Here is a 27,440-nt window from a genome sequence, read left to right as displayed (position 1 = left end):
GGCCTGCCAGCCTCCCAGTCCCCCAGCCAGCACCCCTGCCTGCCATATGCCTGGTGAACCCCAAATAAAAGACCTGCAAAACCACTGAGGACTCTGACTCCTCCTTTACCCGATCTGCATGGGATCAGAAAATCTGCCTTGTGCCCTATCCTGCCCCTTACAATTGGCGTATGTCGGCAAGATCCATGCAGACGGGTATTGGAGCCCTCCGAAGACCTGGAGGGACTAAGGAGAACAGACTTTGCCTGTGACGACGCTGGAGGCACCATGGCGGTATAGAAGATGGATACGTCCACGAGCTACAGGATGAGACCTGGCGTGAAGGAGACGCCCGAAAGGACCAGCCAACGACACCGGAAAGGACCAGCCAACGACACCGGATAGGACCAGCCAACGACACCGGAAAGGACCAGCCAATGACCCCTGAGGCAGCAGGCCATTGCTGAAGCAGGGAGAGGCCAGTGGACTGATAGACTGATGAACTGATGATTTTGGACTGACAATCCCGCCAGAAGGCGGAGGACCTTAGCAGGTTATGTTTATTTTTTGAGAATCTGGGGGTGGCCAGTGGGCCTAGATGGCCAAAAGCAGCCTGTTATGCCCAGCAGCCAGGTGGAGGAGAAAAGCCAACTAAGAAGGCAAAAGCTGGTACTAATGATAAGTTGAGAAGCCCTGAGTGGCTGTTAAGCAGCCTGGGTATGCTGAAGAACTGTGAGTCTCGTAAAATCACCTGTGGGTGATGCCCTGCTCATTCTTGAGTGAGGGTGAGGAGCTGAGGAACCTGTCCTTGGGGGACGGGTGGGGAACGTGGCTTGGGGTGGAGCCCAAGCCACATGTAGATTTTTGATCCCCGACCCATGTGCTTGTGCAGTGGGTTGGCCTGAGTGCAGGGGTCTGCGAGTCGCATGGGTGGCTGTGAAGGCCGAGTGTTGGAGCGACTGCAGACAGAAACCCTGAGGGTTGGCGATTACCCCCAACAGAATAAAATTGCCAATCCCAGAGCTAGTACATCCTGGGGGTGGATGCTGTGTGCCTTGTAGCCTAGACTACAGCCAGAGAAGGCCAGGAAGCCTGACGGCTCCTGGTGTGATATAGTAGATGCCGTGAGTGATTCCCCTCCCTCGTATGAGCAGTGCCTTCGGCAGCAGATTTGGTGGCTCATCTGCTGGTACCAATAATTGTCTTTTGCACTTGGTTGGTGCCCTGCCTGGACTTATTTGTGTTCTGTTGTATTTTGTTATATTGTATTTTGTTATATTTGATGTATTTGCTTTTGTGGGCCATGGCTGCATTGTTTGTTTGCTTAGAAAATTGTATATATATGTATAGACTGTATGGCAGAAAACCCTGAGGGGGTGGACTGTAGGGTAAAGAAAATGTCAGGCTTTTCTGCCCTTCCGCCATCAGGATAGATGATGGATCCTTGTCCTGAATGCATGCCTGATGGCGGGCACCTGGAATAGGGTGTGGGCATAGGTAGATGGGATTCAGCTGAGCTAAGACTGTGCTTTTAAGGGCGGCGTCACGGGGGGACGCCAGCAGCACCAGCACCAGCAGCAGCCGCAGCCGAAGCCGAGAAGCAGCAGAACGAACGCCAGAGAGCCCAGATAGAGTGAAGACTTGCTGGGGGCTGGGAGGCCTGCCAGCCTCCCAGTCCCCCAGCCAGCACCCCTGCCTGCCATATGCCTGGTGAACCCCAAATAAAAGACCTGCAAAACCACTGAGGACTCTGACTCCTCCTTTACCCGATCTGCATGGGATCAGAAAACCTGCACTGTGCCCAGTCCTGACCTTACACCCTCTATTATAAGCTGCAGGCCCTCATCACTGAGCCATGAGGCACTTGGCAGTTGCCGTTTTGGCTGAGTCCCTGGGAAGGGAGTAGGAAACTTTCCCTCTTACTCCTTTCCTCTGGACTCCATCTTTAGCACAGCCAGTGATTGTTCCAAAACCCAAATCCAACCCCTGTTACTCTCAGATAAAGAGAGGTGACCAGCTTCCATCAGGGTAAAGTCCAAGATGTTAAGTTTGGCTGGGGAAGGGACAGTGCAGCTGTCCTTCTAGGCAGCCAGGTTCAGCTCTGGCTCTGAGGCAGGAATGACAAGGGCAACCAATAGCCCTTGTGCCAGTAGCAGTGGGGAGTCAGCTATACAGCTGGGGCAGCTGACCTGTGGGACTATCGACAGAGCTGTCCTGGGCTGCTCTCAAGAATGACTGGCCTCCTTTGGGGCCCATCCCTGCCCTGGTGCTGGCGGTTTGGAGGGTGGGGTGGATGGTGCTGTTTCCCTAAAACCTGAACGGTAAGGGGTACCTATCAGCATTACCAGGAACACCAGAGGGGTGGAGGGATAGAGATCAAGATTATTTTGTTCAGAAAAGATTGCTATTTTTTCTGAATAGAAAAATAAGATACACACAGAGAATTTTTTTAAAATACAGGAAAGTAAAAAGAAACTCAAACGCACCCATAAAGACTGAAACTTAAATGTTATAATACAATATCACTTCCAAAAAAAAAAAGTACCTATAATACCTGCATCCAGATAAACTAGTCAGAGTCCTTTTTCTATGCAAACACACACAAGCTCCTTTTTAAAAACCACAAAATTTAGGTCAAATGGTGCTACCATTTTCACATTACATCACAGCTGATTTTCCTCATCAAAATCCCCCAGTAACAAGTCTTCTCAGGCTATGCTCCTTTGTGCTAAAGCCAAGCTACATGTAACCAAATGCAGACTGATGGACCTTCAAAAACTTTCCAAGTCCCTTTTAGCTCCCTCTTCCATAAATAGCTTGTTATTTGTCCACATAGCTGATTTTCTTGAGACAAACTTCTAGAAATACAACTCCTGGGTCAAAGGGCATGAACATTTTTGACTCGTGGGCTGCCCTGCCTCTAGCGAGGTGGCCCTGACCACATTTCCACTGGCTGTGCTGGAGGTGCCCGCTTTCCCGCACTGGTGCCAGCTGGAAGCAGAGCCACTGCCCATCACAAATAGCCAGAGCCTGGGTTTTCCATGACTTCAGATGTGGGGGCCTCCCGGCTGAGGGAAGGCTTTCTGGGGATGGGTGCTCGTGGTTAGTTTCAGAAAACTGAAACCTGAATCTTCAGGTGACCGGCCTGAGTGGGAGGGAATGGAGGGTGACTGGCACCAGTCCCAACTCTGAAAGTGCCATAATGAGAAAAATCTCCTTAGTTTTACCCCCTGGTGCTTGGGAACTTTGTATTCTTTCTCCTACTTTCTCTTTGGCAAGCTGGCTAAAGCTGTTCAAAAACCCAAACAAGTCTTAGCCACTCTATGGCATCGCTGGGGAACAGAGCAGCCTAACGCATGGCTAGTGGGGTGGAGTCTCAAGGGAGCCAAACTCTACCTGAGCTTAGCCAGGTGGTAGCTTGAGGCTCTGGGATGTAGCTGGCTCTGTAAATAATTTTTCCTCCCTCCTCTAACTCTCTATCCAGGAGGACATTTGATCAATGAGGAGCCTTGAGACTCAGCGCAGGGAATGGCCTTGGTGCGGGCATCAGTACAGCTTCGATCTGCCTCCATGTCACACACCCCGCCTCCCAAGGCTGGACACAATGTTCACTCTGGAGGGAGGACACACTGATGAGAGTTCTGTTGACATCTGCTCTCATGCCCCCTGACTGCGTTCCATGGCAAAGTCTCACCCAAGTGGGTACCCAGGCCGGGCATGCTGGGAAACGTGACCTGGGACACATTCCTGGCAAGTCACTCTTCACTCCCTGCCTCCCACAGCAGGAAAGGTGCTCACATAGGCTTGTCCCACTCTGAGCACTAGAGCGAGGGAAAAATTCCGCCCCAGAGAGGCACAAAGTCTGTGTGAGCCAACAGAGCAGAGGAGCACAGAATGAGAACATGGGCCCTGAGGCACAGGCCAAGGTCCTATGCTAGCCTTGCTATAGACGTGCTTTGTGATTTTTTTTTTGTGTGTGTGTAGAAGAACTGGGGTGTGGGCCAGAGGTGCGGGGGTGAGAGGATTCACCAGAGATGGAGTGGGGAGCAGAACAGGCATATCTACTGAAACACACTGCTGAGGGGAGCAGCAGGCGAGACAAGTGAGGTCTGCTGCACCCTATGTGGGTAGCTCCCTGGCGGGGGATCGAACTCAGACTGTAGTGGTGACAGTGCTGAGACTTAACCCCTAGGTCACCAGGGAGGCCCACTTTGTGATCCTGCAAGGGTCCCTCCTCTCTGGACACAAGCAGGCCCATCTGTGACATGAAAGATGGACAGAAAAATGATTCTAAGCTCTGAGAGTCTTTCCTGGTCTCCTGTCCAAAGATCCTGCAATACCTCAGGGTAAGGTGACCAGATACTGCCCTCACCTCTTCCAGGTAGCCAGTGGTTTTGGTGGCTGCTGCTAACACCTGAGCCCCACCTCTGCTGGGAGTAGGGGCACCTGCTGGGGCAGCTGAGCGGCTCTGGTGGCAAATAGCAAGTGATTCACTGAGAAAGGAGTGAGGAGGTGTTGATGGAGATACTGCTGGAAATCCACATTACATAACCACTGGCATGGGGCTGGGTAAAGGGGGTGGGGCAGGAGGGCCACAGAACCCAGGAGTGTTAGCACTGACGTCAAATTCTCAAGGTCAGATCCTCCCTGCACAGAAGAGGGGCCTGAGGCCTCAAAGGGCAGGGGTGTGGCAGATGTCACCAATAGGCAAAAGCAGAGCCCAGGCTGTTTTTCAGGTTGAGGGCCAATGCCCTAACCTGCCTGGAGCACAATTTGTTTGGCTTTGGTCCTGCTTCAAGGAGCCCTCACATGGCCGGCTTACATATGCTCTGGGGCTCAACTCCCAGCTGGCTTCTTGGAAAGTAGATGCGATAAGAGCCATGGGGTTTTGGGGAAGGTACCCCGCCTGTCCCAGCTCTGACTGACGGCGCAGGCAGCTTCCTGGGGGGGCAGGCCACTCTGGATTCTGAGGCCTGGTTCCTTAGCTCAGGGCCCCAGTAGAGAGAACAGAGTCCCCAGTCCTTCACATGCAACCATAATTTATCACTTTGTATCATCTCAATAGCTCCATTTTGCAGGTGAGGCAAATGAGTCTCAGCAAGCTTGAGGGAGTATGCCTGAGGCCCCATCCCAGAAAGAGAGTAAGTCTAGCATGATCCCTTTGATGGTGGGACCAGCAGAGGGAGGGCCTGGGGCTGACTCTCCCATGTCCCTGTGCCCAACACTTCACAGGGGGTAGCAATGGCAGGGCAGAGGGTATCGTGACAGAGCAGGAGCTCAAGCAGGTTTCCAACAGCCAACAGAGAAAGAGACGCAGGAAGTGGGGCTCACTTAACAGGGAAGTTGGGGATTGAAACCTCCCTAGAGAAAACCTCCCTAGACTGTAGGAATCCTGTGGGAAGAACCTGGGACCCCAGACTCAGGAAGCCCAGATCTAGTACTAACAAGGTGTGGTCTTGCTCTGCAACCTGGACCAGTCTGTACCCCTCTTCGGGACTCAGTTTCCTCATGCCCAAAACAAGGGGTTAGGTTGAGTCTGATGATGCAACGTTTTCCCAACAACAACAGCCTTGAGTTCCCTGCAGCTGGAGAAGACGGAGTCAGGAGAGTGGAGGAAGGGAACCCTGATTCTGATGGTCCTCGGGAATCAGGGCTCAGGCTGAAGCAGGCAGAGGGAACGGCCCGGGTCCCCACAATATCAAGCAGTGCAGGAATGTGGAACACCTCCCTTGGGCAGCATGCCTGGGGACCTCAGGCTGCTGACTCACAACCGCAAACACACCACCCTGTGTCACGCACCAACACTTTCACACACACACACACACATCGCTACTCTTCAGCCCACCGCAGGGCTGCCTGCGCAGTGCAGCGAGGGCGTGCCTGGACTGAGGTGCTGAGAAACCAGCCAGACAGGTCTTTCTCCTACGGGGAAAGCCTTCAGGATTCTGCCAGAATCATCTATAATCTACCAGCATCACCCACATGCACAGGGCCCAGAAAGAGACAGGACGGACAGCCAGATCAAGCCAGAACCTTGAGGTTAGTCCCGAGAAGATAGGAAGACCGTGTGAGGCCCCAGAGCAGCTGGCAGGATAGCAAAAAGGAAACCCAGAGACCAACTTGTTCTAAACTTGCTTCATGTGAGGAGACTGTGCCCGCGAGGGGATGGTGCCTGGTGCGGGGTCTTGCCGCACCCTCTGAGTCCGAGGGAAGCCTGAGGATGTGGCCAGGCTCCCTTGCCACAGCTCTCAGCACAGAGAGGCAGTGTGATGTGGCGCTAGAGCCCAGGTTTTGAACAAGACAGCAATCAGAACATCAGCTCAACCCCTGCTGGTCGCACCCAGCTTTGATGCTCTCTGGCCCTCAGTTTCCTCTTCCGTGAAAAGGGAATGAAGCTCACCCCTGCCTTACAGAATGCTGGAAGGAGACTCCTTGGGGAAAGGTGTCAGCACCTAGAAGGCTTCCTCTCCACCCCATCTCCTTACTCTCTCCTCCCATAGCCCCAGCTTCCTCTCAAACTCAGGAGCTGGTGCTTGTGTTCCCTGTCAGTGGATTTCTAGGAGTGCCTCCTCCAGAAGGCGTCCCCAAGCATGTCAGCACCCAGGGTGTCTCACTGTTCTTCCACTGCACATCAAATTTCCCAGGGCCGAAGTCCCATGGCCACAACCCCCAGAGACCCACCCAAGACTGGCTGACAGAAGTGATATTTTTAGAAGATCCATGGAAGGAAGAAGGCCTCACACCTGTTGCCTTAAGATCTATCCTTGGCTCAGGTCAGATAAGCTTGCCGCTATCCTCTTGATAAATCACCTCCATTTTAAGTTATGCCTTTAATATTCACTGCAGGGCAGACAAACAATCGTCATAATATCTGCTATTGTACCTACTCCTTACATCCCTCAGAATTGCAGTCTCTGGAACATCTCTTAGATCCAAATACTATAAAAAGTCTTTCCAAGGAACTAAGAGCTTCTTTCTTTCCCCAAAGAAGCCAACAACCATCATGTTTCCCTTTTTACCTTGGCTGCCAGAAAGCTCAGAGCTGACTATGAAGATCAACCACTGGAATTCTGTTGATCTTTATAACTGAAATACTCTTCTTTTTTGCCCAGGGCTTGATTTTTCCCTCTCCCTGCTGGGCATTGTATGTATCCTAAAAGCCTCGAGTCCCACCTCAGGGGGTGAATATGAAGGAAACCGGCAGTGGGAGTTGGCATAGGGTTCAACTCGGTGTGTGCAACCACTAAGGATGGTGGGTTAAGGCTTCAGTTTAGATTTCTCATCCATGCTCACCCTCCCACAAGTCTTTACCTGGATGGGAAAGTAGTCTCGAAAGTAGCGCCACACAGCCCAGTTTCGTACCCACTGTGACCTCCTGCCACCTTCCAGGGGAAAAAAATACAGTGTTAGAAGGAGATGGGGTGGGGCATAAGGCAGCCAGCCGGAATCAGAGCAGAACCCTGAGGTAGGGGACCATCACCACGCACAGCCTCGCCACCCTCTTTCACATTCACTCATCCTCATGCAAACCCTGGGTTGAGTGTAAGCTCCAACAGAGACCAGGATGGTGCCCTCTGAGGAACTTTAAAGCCTGCTCCCTCTCACTCCAAATCACACCCTGGACCAGCCCAATACATCTGACATATTGGGTGTGGAGTAGATGGGGGCAGCACCAGGGTGAGGGGTGAGGTAAGAGGCCTGTGTGCTTACCTTTCTTGGGCGTGTTCCAGTCAAACACCAGCCAGGTGAAGTAGAGCACGGCAATGAGCCAGCAGTCGGTGCAGAATGTGTACATGAGGATGACACTGCAGGCCACTCCTGGAGGGGAGGCAGGTGACCATAGTCAGGCCCTCAGTCTCCCCTGGGCAACGGCTCACTAAGTGACCAAGTGAGCGTTTACTGCGATACCACATTAGGCAGAGTCAGAATTGTGGGTAGAGGATCCTGCAGCCACAGTCTGGCAGGAACAGGCTCGTGGGATACAGCCTTCGTTCTCAACTCTGGTGGCCTGTCCTGGCATTGAGGGGCATCCCAGGTCCCTGAGGCTGACATCAGCTTCTGTGAAGCTGTTTTCAGAGCTGGGCTTTCTGCCACCCTGGTGCCCAGCAGTTACTGTGGATAAAGGAAGGGACCAACTGAGTATCTATCTCTGGACTTGGGCTGAGCCATGGGGAGGCAGGGTGACTTTTACTCCACGTTAGAGATGAGAATACTGAAGCTTGAGGGGGAGGAAGCTCGCCCAGGTTATCTTGTAGGACAATGGCAGATCCAGGGATTCAAACTTAATTCTGATTATAAAGTCCATTATCTGCACCAGGTTTTACAAGTTTATCATGAATTAGAAGCCTCAGTCTGCCACTGGCAGGGTCTAAGGCAGAGATCTGGTCCTCTTCTAACATAAAGGTAGGTAGGCAGGCCCAGCAGCCCACTCTCATAGAACCACCCCCCAGCACCCTCAGACTCTCCAGGGATCAGCTTCCACTTGGTCACTCTGTTCAGCGCCTGCTGGCCATAAGGCTGAATAACTTGGCACGGAAAGGAAAGGAAAGTCATGGCTTGCCCTCAGATGCCCTCAACAGTGCTTCCAACCTACAAAGCCTAGCTCAGACCTCATCTCTTCAAGAACTGTTCTCCAATATCACACTGTCCCACTGGATTTCTCACCTGACTTCCCCATACTACAGGGAGCCACAGCTTCTGTGCCCCCTGGCACAGTGTGGGGACTCATGCTTGCTAGAAGCACACCCTCTCCTGGGCACTGGTGATGGGTGCTCTAGGGCTACCTGGCTCTGGAGGCCTCTTCTCACCACCCTGAGCCTCCTCTGGTTTCCCAAGAGGAGAGGACCAGGCAAGACTCTTGGTGAGCCCAAGGACAGGGAAACTGTGATCCTCAGTCATCCTCAATCCTGTTCCAGACCTAAGTTAGCCCCTTCCCTCTGGTAGCCCCAAACAGTACAACTGTCTTGGGGGGCACCATGAGCACAGTGACCAGGTGTCCGGTTTGTCAGGATTCCTTTAAGAACGTGACGCCACAGATAGGGAAGAGGAATCCAATTTGGAATTTGCAGTCCAAGAAACTTCGTTAAAGACAAACCGTGAAGTACTTGAGGTGGCTCGGCGAATGGCAATGCTAAGCAAATGTCACTTACAAAGTCACCTTGTGAGCAGTTGGCCTCTTGGCCCCTCTCTTAGGACTAGGGACAGGGTCCCCCAGCCTCCATGGGTAGCCAAGTTCCTTCTGATGCTAGGCAGAGGCTCCCCGCAGGCCTGGGCAGGGCCACGTGGGTCAGGCCAGGGCCCGAGAGCCTGGAAATCGAGCTGCCATCAAAACTCCAACTCTCCTCAGGGTGGAGAGACTAGAGGCAGCTGAGCCCCAGGCCCAACTGCTAGATCCAGGCTCTCTGGGAGTGGGGCTGCGTACCTACTGTCCTCACTCTGACGCTAACCCAGCCTTGATGGAGGAAAAGAGAACATCGCAGAGTCCGCAGTCTGCATTCCAGTTCCCTCCCTTCTCTGCTCTCTTCTCCACCTTCCCCACCAGCCGCACCCCAGTGTCACAGCGCCCTTCCTCTGACCCTTCACTCCCGCCACGACACTGCCTCCGGCAGACAGCCCTTCGGCCCATGAGCCCCACGGCTGCTGGAACAGGTCAGGCTCATCTCTCCAGCCAGCAACCAACACAGCAAAGGTTCACTGTACAAAAAATGAACTAGCCCATCAAATGACCTTCCTCTCCTAGAGCCTAATCCCTATATTCTGAACCACTGGCCTCTGTTCCACCCTCTGAGGTCCTGGACCACAGCGCTACTGGGCCCAAGAGAGGTAAACCACTGGCTCCGCATATGGAAGGTCAGGAACAGCTCCACAGCCCCTCACCCCACTCAGCATGGTGCAGCCCAGGAGGCAAGACTCTGGCCCTGCAAGGGGGCATGCCAGGGAGGCACAGTGGGCTGTGGAAAGCACAGACATGCTCTCCGATAAAGTCTTGAGCCCACTCTCATGGCCACGGCCCATCCTCGAGTCTCAATCTCCTATGGGGCGCTGGGAAGATTATATGCGGTGAGGTCTGAAGAGGACTTAACACACCATTAAGCATCCAATCTACAGCTCCATGGACTCGGATAGGAAAAAAAATTGACATCTTACTCTTCACCCATCTCTTATGGAAATTTAATATCTCCTTCATTTGCCAATGTGCTGGATGACAGAAGTGTTAGCAGTATGTGCTGAGTGTGATACCAATAGAAAGCAAAGGTATTTTCCTATCACATTTACAGCAGTTGCAGATACTTTGAAAAATCATTTATCCTCATCACTACTTAGGAATTATAATAATGATTATACCTGCTGCTAGATAATTTTAGGTAATGTAATAAAAATGCACGTGTTAAGTTTTCTTTCACTCTTGCAATGAGCTCTTCAACTTGAGCTAATTTAAATTCTGGGTCACAAACATTCTAATAGCTATTTTATTTCCTTCCATAATTAGATTTCCTAATGTGTGCACATTCGTATTTCAATATCACTGGTTTCCTTTGAAATCCAGTGCTTTTGTATTACACATTTAAAAAGAGTGAGAACAGTTCATAGCCTTCACCAGAATGCCAGAGGGTTCGTGGCAAAAAAGTGGTGAAAATCAGGACCTCCCTGGTGGCCCAGGTGGTTGAGCACCGCACTGTGAAGCTGTCCGCAGCCCCTGCACTGCCGGTTCGATCCCTGCCGGCCTTGGAACAACCCACATGGCGAGCAGACCTCTCCTGTCTCGCCCGCTGCTCCCCTCAGCAGTGTATTTCGTCAGTCTGCCTGTGCTGTTCCCCACTCTGTCTCTGGTGAATCCTCTCACCCTCCTGAGCATCTGGCCTGTACACCAGTTCTTGTATAAATAAAATAAATCTTTAAATAAAAAAAAAGTGGTGAAAACTTCCAGTGCAAAGGGAGGCCGATAGGACCCCAGCAGCCTCTGCAGCTCTAAGCAAGCTTCTTCAAGGACTGGGCGGCAGAGAGGGAGTGCTGGGCTCAGGGTGCTAATTAGCAGCAGTCAGCAGACCTGTCCATCCAACTAGGCTTGGCTCCCACCTACACAAGGGTGTTGGGGAGATGCTAGGCTGGTTTCTGGGTTGTGGTGGGGTGTAATCAATCATTAACCTATAGCTTGGGGCAGTCCCCATCACACACTGCAAGGGTTGAGGTTGCTCCCCATCAGCCAAGCCCTGACCCACTAAGCTGGGATAGTGGTGACTTCCTGCTACACATGGGGCAAAGGGAGCCAGGACTAGGCAGGGATCTGAGAGGTTGGAGTCCACGGAGTCTTTCCTACTCCCAGTACTTCCTTCTCATGTGATTTTGGGTGAGGATCTGGCCTCCACTGTGCCCTCTACTCCAGAATTCTAGTGGCTGAATGCAGCCGAGTTGGGGGTTTGAGCCCTGAGGAAGCCAGTTTAATTTGCTCTCTTCCCCAGACCAGTGTTTATCTTTGTAGGCATGTTTGTAGGAATCTAAGGACAGCCCTTCTCCCTAGAAAACATGCACATCCTCTCATGTACAGTTGTGCCTCCACTTTCAGGAACTGTGGACACCCCCTCCACTCCCGCTCTGGGCCAAAAGGTGGAGACTTGCGTTTCAGACCAGGACCTCTAATTCTGGACCTTGGGAAAAGTGGACTCCCTGGTGAGTGCTCTGGGTTTATATCCACATCCCAACTCTGTCAACTTCACGAGCGTTACAATCCCAGAGTCGCTAAACCTCTGTGAGTTTCCTTCCCTCACCTGTGAAGTGGGAACTCAAGGAAGACGCCAAGTGCCTCGTACTCTGCCAAGGAAGGGAGGGACTGTGTGGCCCTGCCCTGGAGTATGGTCCCAGAGGGCCCTGCTTACTGGAAGGACACTGGTCAGCACAGACTCGTAACACTGGATAATCCCCAGAGATCTGGACAGGGCAGAAGAGAAGCCGCCTGCAGGGCCTCGCCCACGGGCACTGGAAGTCATGATGCTGCAGCAGGTTTGTCTGCCCTGACATGCTGGGGCAGCTACTTCTTCTGCTTAGGATGCAGGGGCCTGGGGAGCAGAAGAGGCTGGGGCTGCCCAATCCTGGCCCTTTCCTCTTCCCACACCATACACTCTGCCCTGACCCTCATCTGGATGGCAATCCAGGGAGTGAAGGCACCAACTCAGGGCTGCAGGAGCAGCAGCCTAAGCACTGACATGGGAGAGCGAAGAGAAAGGAGCCAGCACTCGAAGGGCCACAGGGAGCAGCTGTCACGTGCTCTGCAGAGCGGGGTGGGGGCTGAATGCATGTTCCAACACCAGCTCCCATATGATGAGGGGCGGGGGCAGCACCACAACCAGGCCGTGTGCTCATGCCACCATTCCATCTCTTCAATCTGCACAAAAGTGACATGAAGTGGGCAGCTTTTTCCTTACGTCAGAAGTGAGGAAACTAACAGAGAGCTCACGTCACCTGCGTGAGGTCATGGATGATGTCTGTGAAAGAGTCAGGAACCCAGCTGGGTACCACACTACCCTAAGGCAAAGCAGCACATCTGATGGAAAACATTGGTTGGCAGCAAGACGGCCCAGGGAAAAGAGACCTGTGAGACTTTGGGCAAGAGACCGACTTTCTCTGAGATTTGGGTTTTCGTTCATAAAATAGGAAGGGTATCACCACCAGGCATGGAAGCTGAGTGCTCATGCACATCTAGGAGTAGAGCGCTGGGTCAAGGGCCTGGAAGGTAAAAGTGGCGAACGGGTGGGAGGAAGTTCTGAGCCCTCACCCCTGTGAAGCGGAACTTCTGTTCTGTCCCCGCGGGTGGAGGCCCTGCCTGCTTACCCAGCACGAGGAAGGACAGGACCCATTGCAGCACCGAGATGACCTGCAGCTGTTTTTCCACCTTGGACCTGTTGAGCCAAGTGATGGAGAAGAGGTCCTGGAGGGCGGAGAGGATGCTGGAGCCAGTGCCTACAACAGAGAGGACATGTCAGCCTATGGGCACCTTCCCTCCAGCCTCAGCATCTCCAACACCAACCCTGTAGGTACCTTCCTAGGTGGAGAGAAGCATGAACCACAGAATCAGACATGCCTGGGTTCAAATCCTTTCCTGCCACCTAATAGCTCTGTGATTCTGGGCTGCCCCAGTTTCTATACATGCCCAGTGGGAACAGTGTCTCTCTCCCAGGATATTTTGGGTGAGGTATCCAGAGAGACTAGCCCAGACCTGGGCCAAGAGGAGGCTCTTCCCTCCCATCCACCCCAATCAAACTCCTGTCCCCATCCTTTATCTGGATCCAGGGCAAATATTTAATCTTTGCTATCTGTGTCTGTGAGGCCAAGGACAGAGGTTCAACTTCCAATTTGCAATGTTTTTTTCTCTAAGTGTACTTTGAGCACCCCCAGTCCCTGCCTGGCTCCGCTTAGCCCCAGGAACGATACCCTTCCCCAGAGAGTCGAGTCCAGTTGACCCCACCTCCCACATCCACCTCTGCCACCATCAGAGGAGTTTATATTTTATTTTCACTCATTTCAGTGCCCAAAGCTTGGGGTCCAGAGAGCAAGCAGGGAGAACCTTTGCCCCCCCACCTCAAAGGGCTCAGTGACTTGCAAACTTCGGGAGGACAGAGACTGCAGTTATGTTCACTACTAAACAAGTGGCAAACTTGGAAATTAGGACATGACGTCGCATTTAATTAGCTGTGGCTGTGCCCCCAGGTGATGCTGGGCTCCAGCCGCTGATGGGCAGCCAGGCCAGGAAGCCTGGGGAAAAGCAAAGGGCATGGATGAGATTCCTCAGCTACACCCCAGTCCTTTGGGCAGCTGGACCCAAGAAGAGGGCCACTTCGACACTCACTAATATTAATTGATTTTAAAAGTATCTATTTGTAGTCCCAATCACTGCTCATTTTGGTCACAGCTATATCTCTTCCACTGTTCATCGGATGAGCTCCAACTGATGTCTCTGCTCAGCACATTTTCACTGAGTGCCTACGATGTGCTGGTCCAGTGTTCCTTCACACCATGCCCTCTGCAAGGTCCAGAGCACCAATGACTTAGTTGTAATCTTGTCCTTGAGGGTCTCATGACCTTTTACCTGGCCTACTGCTGGGAGAGGGGTTTAGGGAATTACACTCAAGCCTTCGCATTTCTCCAAAATCTGTAGAGCAACAAGGTCACAGCAGAGCTTAGAAAGGGACATAACCCTCATCAGTTGAAAGTTAACAATTGTTTTGACTTTTAGAAGGCAGGGAGATAACACCAGGCCTCAAGGTGGACAGACACACTGGTGCTGGCCCCTTTACTTGGCCTGATGAAGCAAAGGGAGGGGAGCAGAAGAGTCAGACACTGGCTTGGAACTAAGTTCCACCCACCATATAAGCCCAGGCAAGAACACAGGCTCAGTGCCCCATCCCCAGGGCATGGCTTATAGTGGGTGCTCAGTAGCATCTAACACTCCACAGGCGTAATTGGCTGGAGGTGGCAGTACGTGAACTCACAAAGGCTAATAAAGAGGCTGGACCACAGAGGCATTCCAACCTCATAACTACTCCCTCACCTTCTACATGAAAATCATATCATCACAGGCACCTCCCACCATCTACCTCCATACTTGCCCAAGAGCCATCCTGGAGCCCTGGGTGGGATCTAGTATATATATAGGCCTGGACCCCTCTGGGATCTAGCATAGATCTGGCAAGGAGAGTGGGAAAGAGCACTGACTTGCCCAGGTTACACAGGTGGTAGGCAGTAGAGCCAGGGTTGGAACCTAGGATTCCTTACCCCTGCTCAGAGCACCTCTCCTTTCCCTGATAGCAGGTGCAAGGATGGGTTGTGCTCAGGGTCTGGTAAATCTATCCCGAAGTGGGGAAAGGCCTGGGTGATTACATGGGGTACAGAAGTGAGGCCCAAGTGTGGGCCTGAACCCCTGATGCTGGCCTGCCAAGTCCAGCAGCTGAGCGGGATGAAGTAAGGGGGAGGGGCCGTGCAGCTAGGGGTAGGCCAGTCCCTGCTCTGGATCCGGGGCAGGCTGGGGGCCCTGGCTGTAGAGAACACAGAATGTACTCTAGCACCCTCCTACTCAAAGTGTGGCCTAGGAGCTGTTCAGAAATGCAGGACCTCTGGCTCCAGCCTGGATCCAACAAATCAAAATCTGCAAAATCTGCATTTAGCAAGATCCTCAGTCCAAAGTCTCAGGACAAGTGAGGAGAGAGGTGGGGGATGGAGAGGGTGGTGCTAGGGGATTTCTCCTCTGTTGAGCAGGGGGGAAAAAAGGTAATGGCCCAAAGGGCCTCAGACCTGGTCTACTTTGACTACTTTCTACTTCAACCGGTAGCCAAGGCCAATAGCTTGAGTAGTGGCAAAGAAAAGGTTGGCTGTCCAGACGCTGCCTTTGGGTAGGGCCAACTGGTTCCACTCACTCTGTGGAGCACTCCAGCTCCGTGGAGCGTGTGTGGTAATTCCATGTTGGAGACATATCTCACTTTGGAACTGAAAAGACCTAAAAATTCTCTCTCCTGCTAACCTAAATCCATCTGTTCAGCTTATTCTAGAGCGCTTGAATTGGATAGGGTCAGAGCACAAAAACAAGTACCGGGGTCTTGCTGAACCCCCGCCCTCTTATCCAGGCCTGGGGACTCACACAGCCGCATGGTAAGCTGGCCGGAATCCGGCTTTCCCACCCCACTCAGTCTGGTCTCTTTCTGCCTTGTCCTCCCTACTTCCCTCAACCTGCTCAGCAACTAAGTGGGAAATGCTTGGTGTGCTGAAGAGTGGCAGATGTTTCCATCTGAGTCAACGAGGCCTGCTTAAAGGGAGTGGCCACTCCTGTTCATAGGCTCGGGGTTCCCTGACCAGGCTATCCCCAACCTGGTTGACCCAGAACCCAGCCAGCAAGCTGGCCCAGCCCAGTGTTGAGTCTTAGCCCCGGTGTAAGCTCCCTATGGCCCCATTGCTCTGCCTAGAAAACCCCTCTTTGCCTCCTCTGCCAGATGATCCTGAATGATAAAATAGCACATCCTTCAAAATCCAGATAATGCAAGCCTTTGGAGAGAGGTCTTCCCTTCTCTGGGATAATAAACTCTAGGGCCCATGCAAGCCTGCACTGCCAGAGGCTACCTTACTATACCCACACCCATGGAAAGAACCTAATGTGAAGCAGAACTGGAAAAACGGGAGAAATGGTATCCTCCCTCGGGGCTCCCACAGCCTTGTGCTAACTGCTGGTACTGATACAAGGCCATTCTCCATGCCCCCAGGAGTTACCCCGGGGGTAGGCTGGGGTCTGATCCACGATGGACTCCCGGGGCCTGCCAGGGCCTGGCCCAGAGTACACGCTCAGGAAGGTTTGCGGAATGAGAGGAAGAACAGGTCTCTGTGCTGCTGTTCCTTGAGCCCCTGCCTCCTGCCTGCAGGCTGCCCACAAGGTCAATGAAGTTTGGGACCCCAGCATTTCCACAGGCGCTGACTCCTCAACTGGCCTGTGAGTCTGGCATCATCACTGCATTCTGATGGTGATAAAAAAAGGTTCAGCTAAGTGACATGGCCAACCAAGGTCACTCGACCAGAGTGGGGTAGAGTTGGACTCAATTCATGTCCAAGTTCCAAGTCTGCATTCTGCCCCTATGCTGCAGGTCCCTCTAAATACTTTCTCTCTCCTCTCCCACCTCCAAAGAAACCTGTGGGAGGTTAGAGGGGACAGAGGGAGGGGCAGTCTGGGAGCAGGCACTTATGTATTAGGTTAAGCAGTCTTTGGGGTTCGAGTCCCAGTTCTACCGCTGATTCCTCAGTCACCTTGGCCAAGTCTCATCACCTCTCTAGGCTTCAGCTGCCCCATCCATAAAACAGGGGCAGGGAGGATGAACTCACTGACAGCTTGGACTCCAGTATCTACCTTCTGGAGGACATCACCTAAGGTCTGCGACCTTGCAACAGCTTGGGTATAGTTGGCTGGCAGATGGGAAGTGAGGGTTAATTGGGCAGCCCCTGGCTGCTGCCACCCCGGCTGCAGCTAGGAGAGTCCAGCAGAAGCTGGCGTGGATGCAAATGCTGTAATGAGATACAGCCACTACTATACTGGGCCTGATGCTCCCTGTCCTTATTGGGGCCAACAGAGTGCCTTGGCACCTAATCCAGTCCCAGCTGCCCTGTTCCTTCACCATCCCTCCCATGGCCTCTCTTGGCATTCTGCACACCCTCTCAACACTGATGCCACTGTAGCCAGGGTCAGTTGACTTAGTTATCATCTCCTGCCAGTGCCTCTTGGGTGCCAGGGCTGGTACCTGATTCATCTATGCACCCAGAGGCCTGCATGGGGCCTGGGGAGACAGGGGGCTCACTCACAGAGGTTTACTGCATGAGTGAACAAACCCATAAACCTCAGAGCCAGGGATGGCCTAGATGCCCAAGCTAGACTGAACATGCCCAGTTCCACCACTGATGATGGGAACAGAACACTACCGGCATGTCATTTTCTCATGGAGGGAAACGAGACAGGTCATAGAATGAGCCAACTAGTCCCGTGAAGAAAGGGTCCCAAGTGCCCATTCAAATAGCCGCTCCCAGCACCATTTACTTTACACAGCTCATGTGGTCTGAGAGTGGGGAGGGTGGAAAAGGGGAGCCGCCACAGAGCCCCAGAGCAGTAGAAAGGAGCCCCTTCCCTCCATGCATATAAAGGGCTTCCCTGGGAAGGCAGAGGCAGGGACGGGCGAATTTCACATGAAGGACACAAGGCAAGATGAAGCCAAAAGAGGTTAAACTACTCGCTCGAGGACAGGGTGAGGGGAGTCAGGACTCAACGCAGGCATTTGGGCTCTGCATCCTTCATCACTTCCACAATGCCATGCCAGGGAGACTGGTCCCCACAACACAAGCAGGTACACACCCTGACTTCAGGAACACACCCCTGGCTAAGGGAGGGCTGCCTGCTGTGCCCTGTATCATGCCCAAGTCTAGTGGAATCTTCTCCTGCATACTGGCTATGCAAGGAACGTGAACCCCCAACCATGCTTCTCAACAAGTGGAGCTACTTACTGCAAGGCAAAACCAGAGCAGCTTGAATAGTCCCAGGGGCCTTACACCCCTCAGCCCTGGGGCCCTACTCGGGGGTGGGGGTGGATATGGGTGTGTCTCCTTGCCCAACATCTGATAGCAGAGTGTCCAGAGAGGCCGCACCAGCAGCTGACAAAACCAGGGTTTCCTGGGCTCCCTTTGGCACATGCTGAGGGGGGCAGGGTCTGAGTCCCAATCACCTGACTCTGAGATAGGGCTGGTTCTGCCTGGGCGTGGCTGTGACCTTGATCAGGTGACTTAACCTGTTTCAGCTTCAAATTTTCTTATTTGTCAGATGAGGCTAAAAATCCTCACAGGGTTGTTGGGGGAACTAAATGAAAAAAAAAAAAAAAATGTACCTAAGGTACATTTGGCATTGTGGGATGATTGAACGGTCACTGCCAACACTGCACCTTACCATCAACCAAAGCGAGAAGGGTTATTTGTAACGAGCTGGCAAAATTTTCAAGAGGTACATGGACATGAGATTTGTGTTATGAAAAGAGGGTGGCAGTGAAGGCTCCAAGGCCTGGAAGACAAGATCTGGGGGTAAGAGGAGGAAAGTGAGCACTGTGCTTGGGGGAACATGCCTGAGAAGAGACTCAGAAGGAGACCCACGCATGGAATGTTCATCAATCCAGGAATGGGGGTTCACATTTACCCAAAACAGAAGCTGAGAACAGAGATGTGAGGAAGGGCTTGAGTAACCAAAAGTGTTTTCCTGGAGAAGGCCGGTGGGGAGGGATAAGACTTGAAGCACAGAGCACTGAGGAGGTATCCGGCACCAGACAGCAACAGGGGAAATAGCAATGAACAGAGCAGGTGGTCTCACCTGTTAGGAGACTTAAATCCTGCAGAAGGAGAGATAAAAGCACTTATAGGTAAATATCTCATGTAATGTCAGGCAGCAATGAGAACTATGAAAAAAATAATTGGGGTAATGAGAGCTGGACGGAGGGGCAAGAGGAGGAGGAGGCACTAGGCAAGGGGAGGAGGCACTAGGCAAGGCGGCCCCCACAGTGAGGCAGGGGACCTAGTGGCAGCCCCAACTCATGCCTCTGGGGCCCACACCGCTTCCTCCACCCAACTGCACCACTGGCATCTGGGGGGACGCGCCGGCTTGGGGACATTGCAGAGCACAGAAAGCTGGGCATCAGGAGTGCCTGACCCTGACTTGCAGGAAGTGCAGTCTTAGTGAGTCACTTCCTGTGCAAGCCTCAGTTTCCTCATTTGTACTAATATCTACCTCACCAAATTATTGAGAATTAAATGAGAAAATATATAGGCAAGAAGTTTGTAAAAAGTAAAGAGCTTCTTGAAAGCTGGGTAATTATCAAGGGAGCCTAGGTGTCCTCTCCTGTTAATGCCTCTAGTCACCCCTGCCCAACCACATGTGGCAGGAGCGCGCTATCAGCAGAGAGCATACAAACCCAGGCTCCAGCTCCTACCTGCTATGAGATCCTGAAAGTTATTTCCCCTGAGACTCAGTGTCCTTGGTAGTTATGATTCGGGATTGTTGTAAGGAATCTAAACAACTTATGGAGACGAGTCCTGGAGTGTCTGGTTTTTTAGGGAGCCAGAAAGATGCAGGGAGGTCGCAGAGATGTGAACGGTATCATGTGCCCCCAAGGCTGCCACATGTGGGACTACCAGGACCAACGCTCTGCCCTGAGGCACCAGCTTCCAAGTGGACTGTGAGGAAGTCACTCCATGTTACTCCAAAAGGGCTGAGTGCCAGTCTGCAGAGAGGTAAAGGCATGGACACCTTGACCCTGGCAGCCCCTTCCAACCCCAGGGAGGCCCAGGAAGCTAGGCCAAGCCCCAAGGAGATGTCACTTCTTTAGGAGCAGAAACAAGCTCTGCCCCAGGCCTCCTGGGCACTGCTCAGAGGGAGCGCACACAAATGACGGTGAGAGGGTCAGTCCTGGCTCTGGACGGTGACATGTGCTGTCTAGAGTCCAGTTTGGGGCTGGGCTCCTGCAAGCTTTTCACATGCTGTACCTTACCAAAGCATGTGACCACACTCACTGGCTCACTCAGACAGACCTGACCACACTCCTGGACCTGCTGGTAGGCCCCCCAGGCAGAGTCCTGTCACCTCAGGTTGAGTCTGGTCAGTTAACTCATACCAGGCATCTACCAGGCACCGAGGGGGCTGCCGGGGGACATTCCTCACCCTTCCAGGATGAGGCCTTCTAAAGGAAGCCTCTTCTCTCCGCGCCATATGCTCCCACTCCTTCTCATTATGGGAAAGAGTATTTTTTGTTTGCAGGGACCATGTCTTGTTCATCAGAGTTCCTCTGCCCAGATGGGGCTAGGTACAGAGTGAAGGTCCTGTCAATGTCTGCCGAACAATGGATGCTTGAGGGGACTGAGATGAAGATGGGGACTGAGATGAAGATGGGGCCCGGGTAAAAACAGACAAATCCAACCCTCTGACCTGGGCCGTGACAGAGGGTCAAATGGAACTTTCTCAGGCATCAGGGAAGACAGGTCTCCTTCGGCTGGAGGAGTCAAGGTAAAAGGCTGGGGTGACGGCAGAAGCTCACAGGGCAGGAGAGAAGGGTGGAGCCCAAACATTAACATCCATTCAACAAGCACTTTCTAAGTACCCTGCACAAAGGCAATGGCAAAAGCATAGAAGGGAGAGAGTACACGTTTGAGAGATTAATTGTAAGCAGTTCAGCCCAGCTGGAGCAGAGAGACTGTGTGAGTGTCTGCGTTGAGTTGAGAAGTGGAGAGGGAGCCACGAAGGATTGGGCATGCCAGGAGTCCTGGCCCCAACCCTGAAGGCTAAGAAAGTTGCCACACATTCCTCCCACTCCCTTCATCAACATGGCAACTAAAGGACCCAAGGCACCCAGCCAGCCATTCACGGGGTCCTAATACATGGGCAAACGCTCTGGAAAGACTAATAATCACCCCCTTTAAGTGTTCTGTTTTGCAAGGTAGGTGTCCTAAAGCAGAGCCCATTGGGATATCTGGCACAAAAGAGAAGCCAAACCATTGGGAAGCCAACACAGAGCTGTGGAGGGCGTGCTCCTCACCTGACCAGCGGGACCTGCCTGGGCTCAGTGGATTTCTGCTGGTTGGTCCTCCAGCCTCCTGCACAGGGGCCTGGCGGGAAGCCATAGATTTGCTACAACCTGGGCCTCCTCCCTTCTCTATGTCTCAGTTTCCCCATTAGGGCATTTGGGTTGGAGTTGGTTTAGCTAAAACCTGAGGTCCTGGTACCGTGGGGCTTCTGCGTACTGCTAGAATCTACTAATAATTTTATCCATGAAAGATCCTCCTAAAGGGATAACCTGCCCCTCCATGGGCCACTCCAGAAACCTGGCTTGTCAAATATTTGGTTTTCATGAACTAGGGTAGAGTCCTGGGAGGTAAGATCAAAGAAGTGGGGCACATGGAAGGCCAAGTTCCTGATACTGGAGCTGCAACCAGGCCCCTCGATGGGACTGCTGAGGACCCCAGAGGCCAGTTTCCCCATAACCACCTCCTGACACATTAAAAAAAAAAAATAGCTCCCAACTACAGTGGGAAGGGCTCCCATGGCAACACCACTAGCTTACAAACATGTCACCAAGGAGTCTCATCACAACAGATGAGCAAGTGTGGACTGGGCCCCAAGCAGGATGTGAGCCCATTTTCACAAGGGCAGGCTGAGGACAAGCATGAGGAGGAGACTGACACTCATGATTGTTCAACTGGCAGGGGCAGTACTGGAATCACATTTCTGAACCCACAGAGGCTGCTTATCCAGCTCCCTTCACTGCATCAGTGGGCAGGATCTTCCACGGTCACAGGGGAAGCAGAGTTAGGCCGCTGGTCATTGCTCAGGACGACTAAATCTGTTCTAGTAATGTAAGGAATTCATTTTTCCTGCCTTTGTTGATATGCCCAGAGGGTCTGAAGGTTCAGCTTTCTTGAATCTGTACAATAGCCTGGCAGATGCTCTTCTCATACAGATGAGGAGACTGAAAATCAGGAAGGGCTAGAGACTTGCTGAGATGCACAACTGCTTAGTCACAGAGCAGGGGCTGGACAGATCCCAGGCCCTCAAATCTGCCAGCAGCAGCTCCGTGCCCAAGAGGTGTCAGTAGTGCTGGGGGTCCGGAAGACTGCTGCATCACACTCCCTTCCCAGGAGCTCTCATATCCCCCAGGTGCAGGTACCGCAGGCCTGGAAACAGCATGCTGTCTCTCCCTCAGCCCACCAGGACCTTAGCCCAGATTGGTCTCCTAGAGGACCTAAAGCTAGACTGTCCTTCTCACACACATCTCTTACCTCTATTTATATTCCCTCAACCTGAAAGTTCTTGCTTGCCTTGCAAACACCTATTGACATCACAAGATCCAAGTTGAATGTCATATCTTCCAGGAAGGCGTTCCTGACTGCAGGATGGCTCAGCTGCCTTACCCTCACCTCTAGGCTGCCTCAGTTCCTTGTGCTTCCTTCCCTGTCCCTGCATGGAGCACTCTGCATTGTCATCCTGTGCACATCCCCTCGTCTCACTTCCTCAAAGGTGGGAACCGGGACTGGGGGACTGGTGTGTGTAGCACAGGGCCTGACACCCAGAAATGCTTCATCCATAAGGGAAGGGCCTGAGTTCCCACCTTGATGACGCCCTCCTGCCTGCTCCAGAGTAGTGTGCCCTCCCCTCTCGCCCTGTGTGGGGAGAGTTGCACATGTCACACGGGATGAATGACAAGGACTAACATGAGCGTCGCAAGTTAGCTTACAAAGCACTTTCCACTTAAGTTAACTTGAATATTCACACCCATGAGAATTCTGAGATTTATGATCCTATTTTCCATATAGGGGGAGTGAAATCCCAGAAGAGAAGTCGGCTACCCAGCCAGGGCCAGAGGGAGGCCTGTTAGGGCCCCTGCTCTCTGGCGTTCAAGTCCTACAACCGAACAGGGGGAACAGAGGGAGATCGGCTCTTCCTGCTTGGCACTGAGCCCCAAAGCCAGCTGCTTGTGAGACTCTGGGTGTCTCCAGCTTAGGGACAGCTGCATTCTTAGCATTCAGCTGAGGTGGGCAAAAAGGACACCTGAAGAAAAACTGAAGGATCACAGTGCAGTTTAAAACAGGGTTTCCTGCCACGAACAGGGCAGCACTCAGGAGGACTGAGGTCCATTAATGATTTATTTATCAACAAATATTTACTGAGCACCTACTACATGCCAGGCACTGAGCTAGAGGCTGGGGGACACTATCCTGAGAAAGCAAGGCAAGGTCCCTGTTGCCAAGGGGCTGACATTCTTATAGAGGCAATTGCTTGGGCAGATATATACACATGATTTAGGCAATGATAAGGGCTATAAAAAATAAAATAAGATGTGTCAACTAGGGGGAAGCTCTCCAGATGGGGTGGCTTGAGAGGAGACTGAATGATCAGAAGCCAGTCATGGAAAGATTCAGCAGAAAGGCAGCACACAAAAAAAGGCCCTAAGCTAGGACTGAATTGGTGGGATGCTGAAGCCCAGGCCCCAGCAGATGAGGCTGAGAGGCAGGGGGACTGCCCATGTGGCGCTTCATGGCCATAAAGCAGCATCTAGAAGATTTGACGTATGATGAGGGGCAACTAGCAGTCACTTGGCAGTCAAAGCTCGGGGTGGGGGGGCAGGGGGGCGGCTCATGGAATCTCTATACACCGGGGTAATCTGGGGAAGGCTTCCTTAAAAAGTATAGCAAAGGGTGATAGGTCACCCCCACCATGGATATTGGGGGTAACTGTCACTCATTCAGGAAATCACGGAGCAGCTACAATGGCCAGTAAGAGCCTTGAGTGCTCCCTCCAAGGCCTCACCACACTTCTCTCGGGTATTCACTTTGCTCTCACTTGTCTGTCTTTTGGCAAGGCATAGAATGGAAGGTGGATCTGGGCTCTGGCGCCGGCTTTGGTTACCCTGCAGCCCCCTCTCGCTTGGGTCCCCAATGTTCCCATTAAAATGTGAGGGCTGGGTGGGATCCAGTGCTAACTGATAGTTATGATTTTATGACTCAAGTACTTGCTGCTGAAATCTGGAGTGGGAGGATGGAGGTGGAGCAGGATTTCCACACTGGTCACTGAGTCACCCAGCCACTAATAAAATATTACTCTTGGCCCTTCTTTCCCAGCCCAGGGGAGCCCACATTAATACCTCTGAGGGTGCAGTACCTGGGGAGTGGGGAAGTGGTGTGGGGGAGGCAGAGGGGAACACGAGAGGATATGCTAATCCTCTGATTTATGACTGGGCTAGGTGACCACTACCCTCAGTTCCAGAGCTACCCCCCAACTATCTAGCCTCTAAGTTTCACACCTACCAAGCCCCTGCCAGCATACCCCAGTGATGGGGTGCCCCATTCCCACCAAAATCCAGCCGATCACAGTCATCAACAGCTGTTTCAGGCTGTTACATTACATTAACACTGCCAACGGCCTCCTCGTCCCCCCACCACCACTCCGCAACCCCACCACATTCCTGACTTGGTTGTTTGGCGTCACATAGAACAAATCAGCTGATATTTTATTGGGGCTGCCCTTATTTCATGCTGGGCTCTGTACTGAACCCTGGGGATACAGGCAGGTGTCAGAAGATTCTGACCTAACAGCCTGTGTCTAGAGGCAAAGGCAGGGATGCAAATGTGACTAACTCTGCAGCCTTCATGCCCGGCACATGACAGTCTTCAGAGACTAGACGACATCAACACAGACCTCCACCATCCCCCTGCATACACCCCCTACCCATGTTCCCACTGCTAGCCTTTCCTTTCGGCCCAAACCAGACACCCAGGTATCTATTTCAATCTCTCACCCATCACAGGACTTCCCTTCAAGGAATCCATGGTCTCTCCTTGCATACCGCCACTGACAAGGGTGTTCACCACCTCACCAAGGTGGAATCTTATTCACAGAGGCAAACCAAGCCACCAGGGAGTGTCTTCAAGACCAAGGATGTAGAAATCAGGTCTAATGGAGATGCGTAGATAACGTAAATTTTTTCTTCTGCACCCTCCCCTACCCCTCCCAGTCTTTCACAAAATAAAATCAGGGCGCTAAAGTAACTGGCTTGCATTTCATACCAGTCATTGCCACATCCCATAACAGAAGTCCATGCAGCCAATTAAAAAAAAATTTCCAAGACCTGTCACAACATGGGGGTGCTCCTCATGTAATAGTAAATGATGAATAAAATCATTTGCTAGAAGCCCCCCTGAAAAACAAACTCTAGGTCAAATATGTGAGAGCCAGGGTCGCAGGCGCCTGGAAGCCGGAGCTCACAGCCTATGGACAACACGAGCGGGGGAAGGGGCTCTCCAGAAGGCCCACCACAAAGAGCATGCCTACCCAATTACCTGGAGATACAAAAGAATTTTTCAAAGCATGAACGTAGGCAAGTCACTTACTCTGTAATGGGCATCAAAGCACTCTCAGTGAGAGACCAGTCTGTCAGAGGTTAGCAGGGACTTGGCGTAGCTCAAGCTGCCAGCCCCTGAGACAGTGAGCAGCTTGCTATCTCTCCAAGGGCAAGGAGCAGTTTCGACAGGGACGAACACCCGTACTAGCAACTGGCTCAACCGAGAGCTAACTCCAAAGCGGTTACCTTGCAGTCACTAGAATATAATGAGCGATTTTGAGCAACAGAAGGAAATATGATGTAACATTAAGAGGGAGAAAACCGGATTTGGAACTATAGCTACAGCATGCCCCCAACTTTATATGACTATGCACAAATAAAATTATAAAGAAATATAGTAAAATGCCAACAGGAAACTGCCTCTGGATAGTAGATTTGCTAGCACTTTAATTTTCATTCTGTTTTTCTATATTTTTCAAAGTTCCAATAATTGACATGTTTTATTTTTATAATGAAGGTGGGCAGAGTAGGCGACTGCTAGTTACTAAAGAAAAATCCTAAATGGGAAAGGTTCAGCAAGCTGAATAAAGACTCGGGGGTGGGGGGACTTCAAACAAGAAATGCAGAGCAGGAGCGCTGTGATGATGCCACGGGGTCTCCCAGATTTGTACTTAATCCTCTGGCCAAGGTATCTGTTAAGGAAACCTTGAGTAAGTTATGCCTCCCCCTGCCTCAGTTTTTCCAACTGTAAATTGTGTGGGGGTGGTGGAAGGGATGCTCTTCCTGATGTGGGAAAAGCTCTGGAGCTCCATCTCACCTCTGCTTCAGATTCACTGACCCAGTTCGTCTCTGGAGGGCACCCAGAGTCCCCCTCCCACCTTTAAGGTGTGCTAGGCTCACAGTTGCTGCTGAATGGGCTCTGCAGCCTGGGTGGGAGGCTGGGCGTGGGGCACAGGACAGTGGGGCACACCTGTCCCAACAGGTTCCTGTCTGGTGGCTATTTCAGGGGATTGCAAAACTCTTGTCACTCTGCCCCATCCGGTCTCTGGGTCTCTTGCAGCTTACTCCTCCTGGTGAGGGACAGGGGAGGCAGCTGCCAGGGGCCCCTGCTAATGTTAAGTGCCAGAGAGAAGTTCTCCAATATCCCTAATTATTGAGAAGGGTGGATGGTAGCACCCCCATTTCACAGATGAGAAAAACAAGCTGGAGGAAGGAAAGTGATGTGACAGATCACAAAAATTGATGCGTGCCAGAGGGGAGAATGACTCCAGACTTGACTACCACGCCAAGCTGCTCGGATCAGGCTAGGTAATAATTACTCTTCCCTCATCCCAGACCCAGATGATGGGGGGTGGCGGGACAGAGGGAGGAGATTCCCAATAAGAAAACTTCAACCTGCCCAGGGACCAGACCTGGAGCAAAGAACCCTCATCAGAGCACCACTCCCGCCTGCCTGGGACTCCTTCACATCATTTCTCTGAAAACCCTGCAGCTTCACGACCCCAAGGGGAGCGCCCCCACGGGCCCTGCAGACCCTTCAGGAGTCCTCACCCCAGAGCCTGGACCCTTCACGGGACAGCATCGATCCTCCTTTCGGGCTCTCTCTCTGCTCAGCCTGAGCCCGACGCTCACCTCGCAGGACCCCGGAGTAGGCGGCTATGAGGGTCTTCATGCTGAGGCCGGCCCGGGTCACAGCCCTGCGGGAAGCCGCCTCAGCCCGCGCCCCTGGCCCATGCCCCGGCCTCCGGGGCCGGGCCTAGCGCCGCGCACGGGAGCCCGCGGACCACGCCGACGCGGGGCGGCTACGGCAGCGGCAGCAGGCGGCGGGCGGCCCGCGGCGGCCGGAGCTGCTGCCCTGCGCGTGGCCCGGCGGCTGCCACCGTGCCGGCTGCGGAGCGCGCCGCTTTATAACCTCACAACGGGGCGGGGCGACGCGGGAGGGGCGGGGCGACGCGGGAGGGGCGGGGCGTTCCAACCCGCGGCCGGCCCCGCCCTCTGGGGGCGGGGGAAGCGCGGGGGCTCGGCCGGGCACGGGGCTGGCGGCGCGGGGAACCCCGCTGTGCGCGCGTTACCTGGCGT

General features: G+C 52.8%; 1 protein-coding gene across 2 annotated transcripts in view; it reads right to left on the bottom strand.

The window, feature by feature from the left end:
* DGAT2 (diacylglycerol O-acyltransferase 2) overlaps positions 1–27,085 on the bottom strand; it is a 31,454-nt gene extending 4,369 nt beyond the window's left edge. The window contains exons 1-4 of one of the 2 annotated variants that reach the window (XM_037522984.2): positions 26,913–27,085; positions 12,805–12,933; positions 7,690–7,797; positions 7,291–7,361 (exon numbers count right to left, since the gene is read on the bottom strand). In XM_037522984.2, coding sequence (XP_037378881.1) covers positions 7,291–7,361; positions 7,690–7,797; positions 12,805–12,933; positions 26,913–27,033 — 429 coding nt within the window. In that variant the 5' untranslated portion in view covers positions 27,034–27,085. The remainder of the gene's footprint in view (positions 1–7,290; positions 7,362–7,689; positions 7,798–12,804; positions 12,934–26,912) is intronic. The other variant, XM_037522985.2, reaches the window with a different exon arrangement.
* Positions 27,086–27,440: the final 355 nt, after the last annotated feature.

This window comes from Talpa occidentalis, unplaced genomic scaffold, assembly GCF_014898055.3.
Source record: "Talpa occidentalis isolate TD23 unplaced genomic scaffold, MPIMG_talOcc4v2.1 talOcc4.3, whole genome shotgun sequence".
NCBI lineage: Eukaryota > Metazoa > Chordata > Mammalia > Eulipotyphla > Talpidae > Talpa > Talpa occidentalis.
Note: the sequence above shows the minus strand (reverse complement) of the source record. Positions and strands in the feature narration are given on the sequence as shown.